General features: G+C 43.9%; 3 protein-coding genes across 3 annotated transcripts; all 3 read right to left on the bottom strand.

Annotated features, from left to right (window-relative positions):
- Positions 1 to 10,214: 10,214 nt before the first annotated feature.
- LACBIDRAFT_299668 (uncharacterized protein) lies at positions 10,215 to 10,612 on the bottom strand (the record flags this gene model as incomplete). Its single annotated transcript, XM_001882599.1, has 2 exons — positions 10,215 to 10,422; positions 10,479 to 10,612. 2 exons carry the CDS (start codon positions 10,610 to 10,612, stop codon positions 10,215 to 10,217), a joined length of 342 nt encoding a protein of 113 aa, XP_001882634.1.
- Positions 10,613 to 14,236: 3,624 nt separating this feature from the next.
- On the bottom strand, positions 14,237 to 14,982 carry LACBIDRAFT_299669 (uncharacterized protein; the record flags this gene model as incomplete). Its single annotated transcript, XM_001882600.1, has 3 exons — positions 14,237 to 14,586; positions 14,639 to 14,899; positions 14,943 to 14,982. The coding sequence occupies 3 exons, from the start codon at positions 14,980 to 14,982 to the stop codon at positions 14,237 to 14,239; spliced, it is 651 nt and encodes a 216-aa protein (XP_001882635.1).
- An 843-nt stretch (positions 14,983 to 15,825) lies between these two features.
- Positions 15,826 to 16,345, bottom strand: LACBIDRAFT_299670 (uncharacterized protein; the record flags this gene model as incomplete). The annotated part of the gene is made up of 3 exons (XM_001882601.1): positions 15,826 to 16,100; positions 16,160 to 16,174; positions 16,276 to 16,345. 3 exons carry the CDS (start codon positions 16,343 to 16,345, stop codon positions 15,826 to 15,828), a joined length of 360 nt encoding a protein of 119 aa, XP_001882636.1.
- Between the last annotated feature and the right edge of the window lies 1 nt (position 16,346).

Here is a 16,346-nt window from a genome sequence, read left to right on the forward strand (position 1 = left end):
ATTGGGGTCCACTAACAAGTGTCACAGATGTCCGTTCATTTCTCGGGACTGCTGGCGTCGGAAGAAAATGGATACGTGGATTCTCTCTTATCGCAAAACCACTCACGCTCCTCACTAAAACCGCAGTCCAAAGACAGTTTTTCTTTTCAGAAGAAGCAGAAGCAGCTCAAAACGACCTCAAGCGGCTCGTCTCAACGGCGCCAGTCCTTGTAAAGCTAGATTATGATGCTGCAAAGCTTCTGTCACATCAAGACCCATTGCCTCGGTCGTCAGATCATGGACTCGTTATCATCGCCGTCGATTCTTGCCAGAATGGTACAGGTTGGATTTTATATCAGAACGTTGAAAAAGAAAAACACCTGGTGATCTTTGGGTCTTGCACTTTCAATGATGCTGAATCACGATATTCTCAGGCAAAGTTGGAGCTCTATGGCGTTTTTTGAGCATTCAAAGATCTTCGACATCGGATTTGGGGAATTCATATCCGTATCGACGTCGACGCAAAGTTTTTGATCGAGATGGTAAAACAGCCAGACCTTCCAAACGCACCTATGACACGTTGGATTTCATACATCGCTCTATTCGACTACATGATGAATCACGTCCCTGCGCAATCTCATGCAGGCGTTGATGGGCTCTCTCGGCGAAGACGTACTCTCGAAGATTCTGAAGACAAAGACGCAGAAGAATATTTGGATAGATTTATGGGCTCAGCTTCTCTCGACTTTTCCTCCCTTCCTTCCTCACTTTTGTAATGAAAAAAGTGGACACTGCAAACATTTGTAGTTGTAAAAAGAGGACAGTACAGACTTTTGTAATGAAAAAAGCGGACACTACAGATTTTTGTAATGAAAAAGCGGACACTACAGACTTTTGTAATGGACACTACTAACTTCTGTAATGAAAAAAGTGGATTGTCAATAACAGTAATCGGGGGTATCAGTTAACTTTGTAGTCTATGTCTGACTTTTTGTAGTCTATTAGTAAACTTTGTAGTCTAAGTCCAACTTCTGTAGTCTTTTGTAGTCTATCAGTAAGCTTGTAGTCCATGTCTGACTTTTTGTGGTCTTTGTAGTCTACTAGTACACTTTGTAGTCCATAACTGACTTTTGTAGTCTACCTGCAATCTTTTATAATATGTCAGTGTCAATTTACCTGTTAGGGTATGCACCTTCCTTTTTTGGTCATTTTTCCCACAATACAAGAATTGTAGCCCTTTCTCTTAGCTTTCTAAATGTGTTAAAATCATTTTGTTTGGTGTTGTTCTCATGGAGAAAAATGCAAAAAGGTCGAAAAAAGCTGGCGATGAGAAAAAGACTTTATGGTATATCTCCACAATGTGAGCACTTTAGAACATAATTCCAACAGATTCAGGAAGCTACAGTGCAGGGCTACAATTTTCGCATTTTGACCATTTTTGGAAATAGGTCATGTGACCACCCTCCTGATGACCAAAAATCACAATGATATAGCCCAAGCAGCTAATGAAATTTCCAAAGATATTGCTCAGGTAGCTAATGAAAATCGTAATGATATTGCCCAGGTGGCAAATGAAATTTCCAATGATATTGCCCAAGTAGCCAATGAAAATCGCAATAATATCGCTAAACTAAGCTAATGAAAATCATAATGATATTGCCCAGGTGCCTAATGAAATTTCCAATGATATTGCCCAAGTAGCTAATGAAAATTGCAATGATATTGCCCAGGTGCCTAATGAGATTCCCAATGATATTGCCCAAGAGGCTAATGAAATTTCTAATGATAATTCCCAAAATGAAAATTGCAATAATATCGCTAAACTAAGCTAATGAAAATCATAATGATATTGCCCAGGTGCCTAATGAAATTTCCAATGATATTGCCCAAGAGGCTAATGAAAATTGCAATGATATTGCCAAGGTGGCTAATGAAATTTCCAATGATATTGCCCAAGAGGCTAATGAAATTTCGCAATGATATTGCCAAGGAGGCTAATGAAATTTCCAATGATAATTCCCAAATAGCTAATGAAAATCGCAATGATATTGCCAAGGTGGCTAATGAAATTTCCAATGATAATTCCCAAGAGGCTAATGAAAATTGCAATGATATTGCCAAGGTGGCTAATGAAATTTCCAATGATATTGCCCAAGAGGCTAATGAAAATCGCAATGATATTGCCAAGGTGGCTAATGAAATTTCCAATGATAATTCCCAAATAGCTAATGAAAATCGCAATGATATTGCCAAGGTGGCTAATGAAATTTCCAATGATAATTCCCAAATAGCTAATGAAAATCGCAATGATATTGCCCAGGTGCCTAATGAAATTCCCAATGATATTGCCCAAGAGGCTAATGAAATTTCCAATGATAATTCCCAAATAGCTAATGAATATCGCAATGATATTGCCCATGTGCCTAATGAAATTTCCAATGATAACTTCCAAATGGCTAATGAAAATCGCAATGATATCGGTCAAGTAGCTAATGAAATTTCCAATGATATTGCCCAAGTGGCTAATGAAAATCGCAATGATATTGACCAGGTACATAATGAGATGGAGGTCTAAGGCCTTGCCTACAATTAATGAAAAAAAGCGCAGGCTTTATGATAATGAAAAGACATGGCAACTGGAATGATTCCCTATCATAAAGACTGTGGACTTATACACAATGACCTCTAGGCAGTTACCTTATTTATATGATAAAAGTGGTAGCCAGTAGTGGACAAGCACACTTTGATCCTTCGCTAAAAGATTGGAGCAAAGGATCTCTTGTTAAGCGATCCCTTCTTTCTATTACAGATGACTTTTCCTATACAGGACTTGAATTCGAGCATCGAAAAGTCTGTACCCCCGTCCTAGCGACGTGTTCACTTGGGGAAGAGACTTTTACGTTAGAAATACATCAATATCAGTGTTCTTACATGTCGGCATTAAAACCAGGTGCGCCGCAACCTTCAGTCACTGATCAATCTGTTGTACCAGGCATCCCCGACCTGACGTTCCGAACCGACAATCGAATAAACTATGAAGACGTCCCTCCTTATGCAAATGTTACATGTGCAATGCACTCCTATGGTGTCAAGGACCGTGACTCACCTGAAATGTGGTCAGAGATCATTAACTACCTCAAAACGGACGTCATGCCTAGCCGATGCGAGGATCCTGTTGAACGCAAGTTGTTTGTTAGAAAGACAAAGAACTTGGAAGTTTGAGCTTAAAGGAAGAATTCCTAGATTGGTGGTTGTCGACACTGATCGCCATTTAGAATTATTAGCGGAAGCTCATAACGACGTTGGACATCGAGGGTGCGATGCTACTTATAAGACTTTAGCAGAGCGTTTCTTTTGGCCGAACATGTTCGGCCAGATCGCATATTTCATCCGTTCATGTAACATCTGCCAACTCCGTTCGAAGACTCGCCCCATTGTCGCCTTCAGCCCTACTTGGAACTCAGGAATCCTTCGACATTTTGACTTGGATACGATACATATGCCAGATGGCTTTGGAGGTATGAAATTCTTGTTGCAGGCCACTGACCCTTCTATCTCGTGGGTAGAGGCACGCGCGGCAAGGCGCGCTAGTTCTGAAGCATGGGCTAAGTTCCTGTACAAGGAAGTATACTATAGATATGGAGGAGTCCTCCTTTGTCTGGTCGATGGCGGCACGGAATTCAAAGGTGCTGTCAAGATCCTTTTCAAGCAATACGGAATCGTCGCCATCATTTCATCTCCTTATCACCCTGAAGGGAACGGTCATTCTGAACGCTCACATCAAACTCTCGTCAATTCGATTCTGCGAGCATGCGGAGAAGATGCTTCGTGTTGGCCTTTATATTTACACGCAGGACTTTGGGCTATGCATTGTTCCACGTCACGAGTGACAGGGTATCCTCCTTACTTTCTTCTCTATGGCCGTCACCCCTTTTTCGCTTTTGACTTTGCAGATAAAACATGGGACACATTAGATTGGCACAGCGTCACTTCTACCGAAGACCTTCTCACCTTGCAGATGCAACAAATTCTTCGATGTGACAAAAAGCTGGTTCTCGCCATGGAGCAGCAGAAGAAAGTTCGTCAACGCACGGTGGATGATTTTAATCGTAAGCACACACATTATTTATCTTCTGGTTCGTCCATTTTGGGGACTTGGGTGCTTTTGCACGAGACTTGGTTAGATTCTCAGATGGGTAACAAAGGAGCATTGCATTGGACTGGACCATATATCATCCACCGACAGTTGCGGGACACAACTTATCAACTGAGGGAATTGGATGGGACGGTAATGCGTGGTTCTGTAGCCGCTAACCGCTTGAAGATTTTCTATTACTGCGAAGAACATCAGACGATCCGGACAGTCCAACCTACCGAGTATTCCCTCCACGTTGCAGCCTCTTCTTCATCATCAGTGCATGCGTCGACAGTCTTAGGAACTCTTAATCAAGATCTTCTAGTCACTCCTCCTTTCCCAGTTTCTATTAAAGTCAGCATAGCACGTCTTCCGGATAACCCTTCACTTACATTCATTCCAACTGTCAAGCCCTTGTCACAAGCGTCCGCCAGCCTTCACTCTCGATACCTCCCAGCAATTTCAGCGCTCGATCCTATGGACTACAATTCAGTTCAATATGTTCGTTATACGTCTTCCTCAAGCATGGTAAACGAGGGTGCTCATGAGAACCTCATCGAAACTTCGAGCATCAATGTCCTCGAGTCCTGGGCTCTTGCTGCTCTCCCCCTTCACTGAGTTTTTCTTTTTCTTTTTCTGTTGAACCTCATTCCGAAACGATGGGGGCATTGTTTAAATTTTCTCCTTATTTGTGGAAGTGCAGAGTGTACTACTCATGGCGCTTCCTTTATTTCTTTATTCTTCACGCGCGCTAGTTTTTACGGTTCCTTTTTATTTTTTTAGTGTCTTTTTTTTTTTTTTTTTTAGAATGTAAAAGTCAAGGACGACTTGTTGGATTGGATGACAACATCTCCGGCATCTTCACTGTAAACGGTCTCAAGGATCGGTTTTCAATCCTTCATCTTTGTACGCTTGAATTCAAATTTTCTCCTTATTCATTTTTGTTTGTTACTTACGACAACTCCTTTCGGGGACCAAAACCGAGCTTTAGGACTGGACGGCAGGGTCGAAGCGTCGACGGTTGTGAAGCCCACACTGAGCGGGGCAGTTGCGTTAGCAAATAGGCCTCTCACACCGTCGATTAGCTCCCCGAGAAATCCCCAGTACGACGGTTCGGCAGAGGAACTTGATAGGATGCGTCAAAAGCTATTTTTACTTTTGTTCATTTGTCTTCTTATTTTCTTTAGAACTTTTCTGGACAGGCAGCACACGAGAACGTGTAGATGCCTTGTGATTATGATTTTTGTACTTAAGGTGCCCTCCCACCTCGCGAATGGAGATTGATTCTTTCCCCTCCAAGTTTTTCCTCACTCATAAGAATTGAAGATTATTAAGTATTTTCAAGAACGACGACTTAGACGACTCTCAGTTACTTTCCTCGACGTACGCTCTCACGCCACTCGACGCCACCATCAGTTTGGTCGACGCAAGCGCTTAACACGCTCTCACGCGATCTTTCACCACTACGTGTTCTGCTCCGTCTTGCCTTAGCTTACTCTCTCTCTCTCTTGGCCCTTCGCCTTTTTATCTGAGGTAGTACTCAAGAACGATGACCTCAAAAGACTTCAAGATTCTCTTTTACTCGCCATACACTCTCACGCCACCGCTTACAGGAAGACTAAACGACGTGCGCGTTTAAACACGCTCACACGGTTCCTTGCTGCTGAGTGTCTTCCCTTCCGTTGTTTCGTTGATCCCCTCTTCCCACAATCCTTCACCCTTTCTTCTGAGGTAGACGACCAATCACTGTTTCCTGAGTTGAACATCCATTCTTCCACAGAGGGAAGGAAGGGAGGGAGGAAGAAAGGGAAGGAAGGGAGGGAGGAAGGAAGGGAGGGAGGGAGGGAGGGAGGAAGGAAGGAAGGAAGGGAGGAAGGAAGGGAGGAGGGAGGGAAGGGAGGGAGGGAGGAAGGAAGGGAGGGAGGGAGGAAGGAAGGGAGGGAGGGAGGAAGGAAGGGAGGGAGGGAGGAAGGGAGGGAGGGAGGAAGGAAGGGAGGGAGGAAGGGAGGGAGGGAGGCAGGAAGGAAGGAAGGAAGGGAGGGAGGGAGGCAGGAAGGAAGGAAGGGAGGGAGGAAGGAAGGGAGGGAGGGAAGGGACAGGGAGTGGTGTGGGGGTGTGATAATAAAGGGGAAGGGGGTAGTGCTGGGCCTCGTCGTCCATCGACGTCATCATCCTGTGTCGTCGCGTGGTCATCATCGTGTTGTCGTCGTTGTGTGGTCATCGTCGCGTTGTCGTCGTTGTGTGGACATCGTTGTGTGCCATCGTCGTAGTTGTGGACGTTGTCGCGTGGACGTTGTCGCATTGTCGTTGTCGTGTGGTCGTTGTCGCGTGGTCGTTGTTGTGTTGTTGTTGTTGTGTTGTTGTTGTCTTGTTGTTGTTGTCGCATGTCGTTGTCGTAGCCATGGACGTCGTTATTGTCGTGGGTGTCGTTGCCATCGTGCCGTGGGGGGCTTGTTTGATTTGTGACGTGGCATTGCAGCGTTCACGTGGTCGTCGTGGTGGGCACTCATGGATGCCGTCTGGATGGTGGTGGGTGCTCGTGCATAGCGGTGGTGTTGTTGTTGTTGTCCATTTGGTTGCCACGTCACTGGCGGTGGTTGTCGCTGTTCGTCGCTTGGTGGTCGTCGCTGTTGTGGGGTCATGTGGGGTTGTTGTTGTTGTTGGTTTATCGTGACTGTCGTGGGGGTGGGGAAGAGGATGGGTGGTGGTGGTGGAATGGAATGGTGTTGCATTTGTTTGGTAATGTTGCCTTTGTTTGGTAACACAAGTAAAATAAACAAACAAAGGACCGGATTCCGTTGCATTCCGTTCCTGTGCATTCCGCGGATCATTCCGGTGTCAATTCCGGAATGCCCAAATTCCGCCGGATTGGTAAGGCACCGGAATGATGAAAATGGCAGGCCTCCCTGCCAAATTTCATTCCTCTGGAATCCACCGGAATCCGCAGGAATGACCGGATTCCTGCAGGAATTAGGGGGGGGGGCACTGATAAGACCTCCAATCTCCCACTCATCGTCGTCAAGCTCATATTGCCAAAGACCAAGGTTCTTGTCACCAGTAAGTCTGTCAATCACCTTTCGATAGTTGATTGCAAACTTTAACATGTCATAGGTCGAGTTCCAACGTGTTGAAACGTCTCGGGGCATTACACGTTCATCCAGACCCAGGTCTTTCAATGTCGAAAACCACTTCGGCAACAGCAGAGTGGTGGAGTTTATAATTGCGTAGGAGAACTTACGCAGCTGTAGAATTCTGGTAAGTCTTTGTCTATCCATTTCCGATACAAAAACTGAATGTACCTTGACTAGTAGCAGCCGAACTGGGAGGACGCTGTCATCCAGTTCCTCGCGCTCAACATCCAATAGCTCAAGGTGCTCGTCAATCCATCCATCTGTGCTGTCCGCCTGCCCACCTTTGTTATTGCTGTCGCCATCGCCGTCCAATCGTGCTTCCTGAGCCTCAAGCTCCTCAATATCAAGGTTTTTTGCCAGTTCCAGCAGCTTGGCAGTCGCGTTGTCCAAGACTTCATCCTTATTAACTTCGGGGATGTCAAACACATGAATGGCGGTCTTTGCGACGAGGCTGAGGACATGGTTGAAGCATCGAATCAAGTTGGATTCACTGGGAAAGGCGGGAGCAAGCTTCGAAAGCTTGAGGATCATCGTGCCATTATTGGACGTGTTGTCGCATGTGATGCTGAGGATCTGGAAGGAGGGTATGTTTGAATTCTGTGATATAAGAACCCTGCTTACCTTGTGTGAAATTTTGAAGTCTTCCAGGATAGTTGCAAACACCTTTGCCAGGTTCAAGCCAGAATGCGAGCGAGGGACCTCAACGATGTCGAGGAGCATCAAAAGCAGAACACCATCTTGCTCGAGGTGGACAGTAACTGCAATGTAGGCCTTATGGTTGGGAGAAGACCACATGTCAGTAGCAAAGCTGAGGGTCCCCGGGTGTTCCTTGAAGCAGGTGAGACTACATCTTATATACCGTCATGCCAACTGACCTGGAGAATTCTAGCAACCTGATTTCGAGTCTTCACAAACACCAACTTGACATCTCGTGCAGAGGTACTTGGTGACGGGAGCCAGTACTCCGGGCGTCCAGTCTTCATCAAGCTCTGGAACCCACGATCCTTGAGGGTATTCAAGGGCCGTGAACTCTCAGCTACCCAACGGACTATCTCAGCCCTGTTTCATTTTTTCAGTACCATTCTCCCCCATGGTGAGTTAAAGAAATACCTAGTTTCTGTTCGGGTGTGCTGACGATGTGAATAAGTAATTTTCCCTTTCCCCTTACGTTCAAATGCCGCCGTTATCGATCCAGATGGTGTGATGCCTTTTGTTGCCTCACGGATTTCATCAACAGGACGTCCACGGGCGGCGTCGACATTTTCTTCACCCCAGCATTTTACGGCGTGCCTCCGAAGATTACTGGTGGACTTCGTGTCTCCAGTGTCAAGAAACTGGCAAACATTTCGCATGGCACCGTGGCAATGAGTTGCCGCACAGATGAAGGTGTGAGCACATTGTCCACCTGCATACTCAATGATGGGATCAGGCTTGAAGAACCCATAAACACCAGCAGTCCATTCCTTGGATAGGTGTGCTGGCAAAGGTCATTTTGGTAAGTTTCCAGTCTCAGAAACATCTTGTCACTTACCCAATTGCTTTTCAGCAGCAATCTCTTCATCATCTGATATCATAATCACGTCACTGTTGGGATCCAGGGTTTGACCATGGTGAGAACTTTCCTCATGATCTTCTTCGTCGCTAATAATAACCCTGCGGCGAGAAGTTACAGATGGCATAGATTGCCGTTCTTGAACTGAAGATTAGTGTTTAAAGGTTCAGTCCATAGGAACGCAAAAAAACGGTGGACCGAACTGAACCGGACCATGGTCCGGTCTTTTTTTCGGTTGCAGTTGCCCCAATTTGGGGTTGGTCCAGTTGCCGGTTGCCTCATTTCGAAAATCTTTTAAAACCGTTCAAAGGCCGGTTTTAATCAGTTGCAACCGGTTAAACGGTCACGTGCGTTACATAGCCTTGTAACCACGTTTATTTTCTTTTATTGGGTTTTTGTTTCATCAAAAACGGTTAAGAATTGAGAAAGATATAACCAAATCCATATTTTACCCGAGTCTCTATGAGATGTAATTCGGTTTCAGTCATAGCTATGTCAAATCTTCATTAAATCTCTTCAAAATTGGTAGAATGATGGGTATTTATATGCTTTACTATTTTATATAACCCGTTTATTTTTCAGAGTAATAATGATTGAGATACAAATGGTTTATATTGGTATAATAAATTATACGCAAAAAAACCGGTCTGGATCGGTCTGAACCGGTATCATGGACCGCAAAAGACCGGTCCTAGGTGGTTCGGTTCGGTTCCCTCAATATCTGGGTCGGTCCTGGACCGGTTGCGGTCCACGGTTGCGCGTTTTCGGGGCAAAAAACCGGACTGAACTGAACCTTTAAACACTACTGAAGATGCTGTGCCCGTCTCCTGGGCTGAAGATGCCACATCTAATGACTTGGTGACCTTGGCCTTCTTTTGGGGGCGAACAGCCTTAACAAATGTGGAAATCGGAGCAGTAAGCTTTCGCTTTGTGGCACTGATGATTCTGCCTGAGGAAGACTTTTTTGCAGGAGGTTCTGGGGATTCCGACATACTAAGCACTGATGTGAACTTTTTTCAGAGTGTGCGAGTGTGTACTTGATGTGGATTTAAGGTTTGAAACTGTACATAGTATTTATTTACATTTCTGTTTCAGCACATGCAGCCACCATGCTGTTGTGCTGAAACCCTCCAAAACCCTCAGCAAGGGTATGGGTTGCACCATGGGTACCCAAATGCTGACCCGCACCCGTACCCATCTCTACCTGCCTTGAAAACCCATGCGGGTTGGCATACCCTTGGTGAACACTACAAGTCACCATCCATGGGTGGTGGGCATTTGTGGCCCGTTGTTGTTCGCGTGTTGTAGTACTGGTGGTAGGTGAGAATGGCCAAAGCGAAAAGAAGAAAGGGATAAGCATACTCATATAAAAATATATTTGCCATCATCAACAGCCATTGTTGAGGAAGGGCAGTTGTTATGGGGTCCCAGCATCATGGGCATTGTCGATTTGAAAGTCGTTGACAACGCAGCACGCCTGGGCCCCAGAATGACCATTTGCATACCACATCAGGCATTTGGTGATAGCACCATTGGCTACAAGGTGGAGGCGAAGCTCGTGAAGCAGTAAATACAGGTGAAACACAAGCTGGAGGAGTTGAAGCTGAGGCCAGTGAAGCTGGTTACTATTCACAAATCACAAAATTGAGCTTTATGTCTAAGAATAGGGAATGTAACTTACCATTGCACTGATGGCAGGGCAAGATGTGGTTGGAAGAAAAAGTGGCTGGCTCGTTGTAGGAAGTTTGGGAGCCTTGGGAGCCTCCTCTGGCCAAGCATCTTCAGGACCAGATCCAGTGACAACTGTTCTGCCATACTGAGTTAGATCCTGAAGTGGCTGCTCACCATATATTAACAATGCTCGGAAAATGCTGAACGCTGAAGAAACACTGCACGCACTCATTCTTGAGGGTGGAAAAATATGAAAAATTGTATTTAAAGCTTCTAAGGAATAGAACTAACATTTGAGATAGGTAGCACCCTGTATTTATTGAGCATGGAGTAAAAGTCACAAGAATTCCATTCTACAGCTGAGATTCCGGCACTTTCAGTTGCTTTATTGTGACCCATCTACACCTATCCCATTACCTGTATCTCCACAAGCCTCTGATTTCCATAGAAACTTGTGAATCCATTCAGTTTCTGACTCTGAAGATTCCTATCTAATTTCCATGACCATTGGATGGTTTTAGTAGACACAGTATAGTTAACGTCACAAGAAAAACACCCTATTCAGTGACTTTCATAACAAATCCTTCATTATCAAAGTGAATACAGTACTCTCAAATTTTATATGACTATCCACCTTTAGCTAGGAAGAGTTAAATCTGATTCCCTCAAAATTGGGCAAGCAGAGCAAGATTTCCCAGCACAATTCTATGTTTTGTAACCCTCCTAAAATTAAAAAAGATGGAACAAGACTTTCAGGTGTGTTCTTTCACTCAAAATCTGAAACTGCCTGTCCTGATATTCTTTTACTTATGCACTGAATGCTGGTAGGCTATAGCTGGCATGAATTAGCTTACAAGTTGCTGGAATGATATGTTTTTGACATTTGGAGACAGATATACACCCTTCTCCACAACTTTTAGCCAACTTCTGATAAGAGTTCAAGCCCAATGTTGTAAATCAAACATGCTGCTATGTATTACTAATGTCAGTGTAGTGTTCCCTTCCTCTGCTGGCTCAATTTCAGTTGTTTTTCCGATGTTTTCAATGTTTTTGGGAAGTTTGCATCTATTTGTCTACAGCTTTGAACTCATCATCCAAGTTCACAATGAGGCATCCATCCACTTGCAAGGGCACCATGAAAAACTGGGCTACCTTTTACTTTTAGAGTACTAACATGTTTATGTTTTGGTAAATATACAAGTGGAAAGGATGAATAACCGTGCCTACATATCTGGATGCTCTTTGAGAAAAGAAAATATACAGGAAAACATACCAGTCATCAATACTGATCCAGGATGTTTCATTTTTAATCATGAAACACATCTGAGCTAAGTTTAGATTTGTAATAAATCACAAACATTCAGAAAGAAACTGAGACTAAAAATAGATGCTATAGAACCATATTCTTTCAGAAAACCTATCACGAGAAACATTGCCCAACATCACCGATCAGGATATCTCGAGAAAGTGCGACACTTTTTCTTTCCAGGAGCATCCTGATTATATTTAAATTTTTTCTGGTGGGGAAAGGCATGGGATTTTAAAAAATCCGGGCCAAGAAAGTTGCTTTGCCTTTTCTGAGCTGGTAAAGGGCGAACAAAAGCTGAAATATTTAAAAGATTTTCCTGTTTGTGATACTGTAGTAAAAGTTAAACAATTGAGTAAGATCAAGAGGAAAGCCGAAGGAAAGGGATCCTTTGTTTTCAGATGCCATGGAAAATTGATACATGCTGTCAACAGGTTGTGAAAAGGGGCCGGAAAGAATGAAATTTCTGAGAAAGGACTCTTTGTTCGGATCTGTTTAAATATTCTGAGTGGGAATATTCAAATTTTTTCAATGACTTTCCTCTTTGTGGAAAGGGTAAAATGTAATTACAACAAAGAGTATTACCCTACATATTTATTAACCTGCCCCCACAATATTCCAGCCTGGAAAAGGTGTTGCACTTGCTCTTGCTATCCCAGTTTGGGATCTTGCACTATGTTTCTCGTGTATCCTAGGGGTATATTTTATTATAGGTGGACATTTTTAGAAACATTTTTGGAGTGGAAACAGGTGATGGAAACTTTTGCTTTTTCGCAGGTGGACATATCCATGCTCTATGCAATAGAAAAAAGTGGGCAGGTCTAGCACAATTTGGTCAATGGTTACAGTCAGGGCTGAATATTTCATGTCTTTGTACCTGCAAGTGCCACTGAAGCTTCCAGTTTTTATTCAAGAGTGCATGTCTGTGGCTGTGCCATCATCGTCGTCATCGTCATCGTCATCGTCGTCGCCATCATCATCATTTTTGCTATTAACATCATGCAGCTGTGTCAATTTTTAATATTCCATATCTTTGTACCTGCAAGTCCCACTGAAGCTTCCCATTGTTATTCAAGAGTGCATGTGTGTGGCTGTGGCATTGCCATCATCATTGTCACCATCATGATCATGATCATTTTTGTCATTAGCGTCATGCAGCATGAGTATCTGTAAACATGCAGCCAACATCCCAAAAAATTGTCAATGCTATTTGCCTCAAACTTATTGTAAAACAATTGTAATGAAAATAAAAATGCTTGAGTTGAGCATTGCCTGCAGTGTAATTAGCAATTGGGCTTGATCTCATGGATGACAGTAAATAACAAGCCAGATTACAGCAAAATATGTCTGCATCAAAATTTCTTTTTAAATAACCTTGTCAAAGGTATCATGAAAAAACCATGCAGGTTCACTTGATCATGTAGTTACAACACTGAAATTGAGTGACACACCAGAGATAACATAAATCAATACTAGAAGATGGGTAAGAGAAGATGAATGGTGGATAGAATTTTTTCACAATAACTTTGTCAAAGTTACTGTGAAAGTTATTCTACACAATAAAAAGTTGGCAGCTATTACTGAAACCATTGGGTTGAGTAACCATCTCTCTGCATATATATGCATCAATATAGTGGAGAGGAAACAAATAATAAGAGAATACAAAATCAGAATTTCTTGCACTATAACATCGTCAAAATTACTGTAAACAAACCTTTTTCAATTATCAGAAATACTTCACAATTTCTTGAACACCAACTTCGGTGAGATTATTTTAAAGAAATTGTGAGTTCTGTAAATAGAATATTTATACACAAAATATGTTGAAAATATCTCCAAAAATATATTGCTTACATCTCTGTTGGCTGATAAAAATTTCTTTCCAATATTTTTCTAAGTTTCTTTTTGGAAAAAAAAGTGAATCACAATTTTTTCAAGATAATTTTGGAAAAAGTAACTCTAAAGAAATCGAATTGAAGAATTTTATAGTCACAATTTCTCACCCAAAATTTCTATACAATATCTTTGACAAAAAATAGTATTAAAAAAAATCACAATAATTTTACAATATTTTAGACATTGTTACTATAAAATTATTTGGAATCTTTTTACAATCTTTTTACAATTTTTTTGTTCAAGTTAATGTAGCTCGCATCCAGTGATACAAGTAACAATTACAATTGCAATCAATGAAGGAGAGAGAACAATACCCATACTTACTCTGAGCTATCTTTCTTGGACCTCTTGCTCTTCTTCTTGCCTTTCCTATCAGATGACTCCCTACTCTCTGCATGTGATCCTGATGCCTGTAATTCAGCTGCTCTTTCAGCTATCTCCCTTTCCCATTTCTTCTTCTGAATATAATCCTTCAAGTCCTCAAAGCTGTATGACCCTTTCTCTTCACCCCAGACACGCTGGGTCATTTTTCATGGGTGCGAGGGCTTGTTTGTAGGTGATGTTCGTCAGTGGGCAGTGTGCGTTGTCAATGGGTGGTGTGCGTTGTCAATGGGCGTTGTTGTCCTCGGAGGGTGGGGGGTGTGCAAGCTGTTTTGCACGGGCGGTGGTCCCTGTTCGTGTGTGTTGGTTCGTTTTTTGGGGGCGCTAACAATGTTGGGGGGTGTGGTGATATTTGTGGTGGGCGGTGTGCGTTGTTGATGGGTGTCGTCGAACTCGGAGGGTGGGGGGTAGATGCTGGGGGGTGTGTGAGCTGTTTTGCACAGGCAGTGGTCCTTGTTCATGTGTGTTGGTTCGTTTTTTGGGGGCGCTAAACATTGTTGGGGGGTGTGGTAATGTTCGTGGTGGGCGGTGTGCACTGTTGTCCTTGGTGGGTCAGAACGAGGGTGCGATGTGGGGGGGGAGCTCACCATTTGTCATTGTCGTCCGTGAATGGGCTTTGCTGTCTATGGGTGGGGATCCGTGGTCGTCTGTGGGTGTGGGCGCCGAGTTTTCTTCATGGGCACTGGGCGCTTGTTCATGGGTGGTGTGTGCTTGTTTGTGGGCGGTGCATGCTCGTTTGTGGGCAGTGGGCATTGTTTGTGGGCATTGTTGTTGTTGGAGGGTGGGGGCTGGTGTCGTTGATGGGTTTTGGGCCTCGTTTGTCGTTGGGTGCCAGCGCAGTGTGGTACCTGTAAAGTAAGCTGTGGGGGGGTAATGGGATTGGGTACTCACCTGCATACCCTGAAAACAACCAGGCGACATGTTGTTGCATCCCCTGGACCTTCCCTGGGTTCGTTTGGTTGGTGACGTGGCATTGCCACTTGGTTGTCAATGTGTCGTGTGGTGCTGTGGTTTTTGTTGGCTGTCGACAAGTGTGGTTGTGGTTGTGGTTGTCGATTTCGTTGTTGTTGTTGTTGTTACTGATGGCGTCGTGGTGGTCGTGCGCTGTTGCGTGGTGGTCGTGGTGATTGTGGTTGTGGAAGAGAGAGGTGACGTGATGTGTCACATATGATCAACAAACATGTGGACTGGATGCATCACATCACATGATGTATCCAAGCACATGCTCATGGGTCATGTGACTCATCAAATGAGTCATTCCTGGGACTCGTCCTGTCCGAAAATCCTCAGGAATGGACCCCCACAGGACTCAAAAAATTGGCTGGCACATCAGCCAATATAGAGTCCTGGTAATCCTCAGGAATCCTCAGGAATCCTCAGGAATCCTGCAGGAATCAGTGGGGGACAATAAAGACCTCAAAGAATAGGTTATATCCATTGTGAATTATTCCTCATTGAGTTCTGTTGATACACTAAGCAGTCTGATGTTTATTGTTTGAAGATAGGGGTGAAAGGATCAAGACCTTTGTTTTATTCGAACTACATTCTCCTGACCACATTTATCTGGTGCCTAAGATGTTCCCTTCCCCAGCATGCCCTTTTAAGAGAGAGCGTCTCTACTCTACATGTCGTGGCCAAACAGTCTGTGCTTTTCTTCCTGTTGGACAACTGTCCATGCTCAATGAACACTCAAGGTTCAGCTGGGAGTGGCTTCGTATGTGGGCTGCAATTCGCCACCCTGCGAACCCGCCACGGATCACTGAAACCCTCCTCTTTAGCTCAAAGGTACAATCTCGAATGGATGCCCCTCAAGGCCCATGTTCCGACAGTTGATGTCATGCAACCACGTGTGTCTAGTTTTTGCGGAATGTTGAGGACTCGGACTGAACCTTTTCATCTTCTGTGCAGAACTCTCACCCTTTTCCAAGGGCATCTTCGACACGTTGAGTTGCCATTTGATTTGGCGGACCCAGATATTGGCTCCTGCCATTGGGGGTAGGTTGCGCAATTGAGCCATGTGGTAGGCTTCAGGCAGTATTGGATTCTGAACTGGTTGTTGAGTAGGTCAGTGGTTGGAAATGGATGGGAAAGAGGGAGGAAGAGGGTACCTTGTTGTGCAAGTGCTAAATGCAGAATCAATAAGTTGAGGCTAATATTCTTGTATCACACCACAAATGTACATGAGTGTCGTTCAGCAGAAAGATCACACATATGTACATTTGGCCTAACGAACAGTGGATTAAATTTGAGAAATCCCTAAACGTCAGATTCACATTGCAGTTCTCGTTGTACATG

Source organism: Laccaria bicolor, genomic scaffold, assembly GCF_000143565.1.
Source record: "Laccaria bicolor S238N-H82 LACBIscaffold_17 genomic scaffold, whole genome shotgun sequence".
NCBI classification, from domain to species: domain Eukaryota; kingdom Fungi; phylum Basidiomycota; class Agaricomycetes; order Agaricales; family Hydnangiaceae; genus Laccaria; species Laccaria bicolor.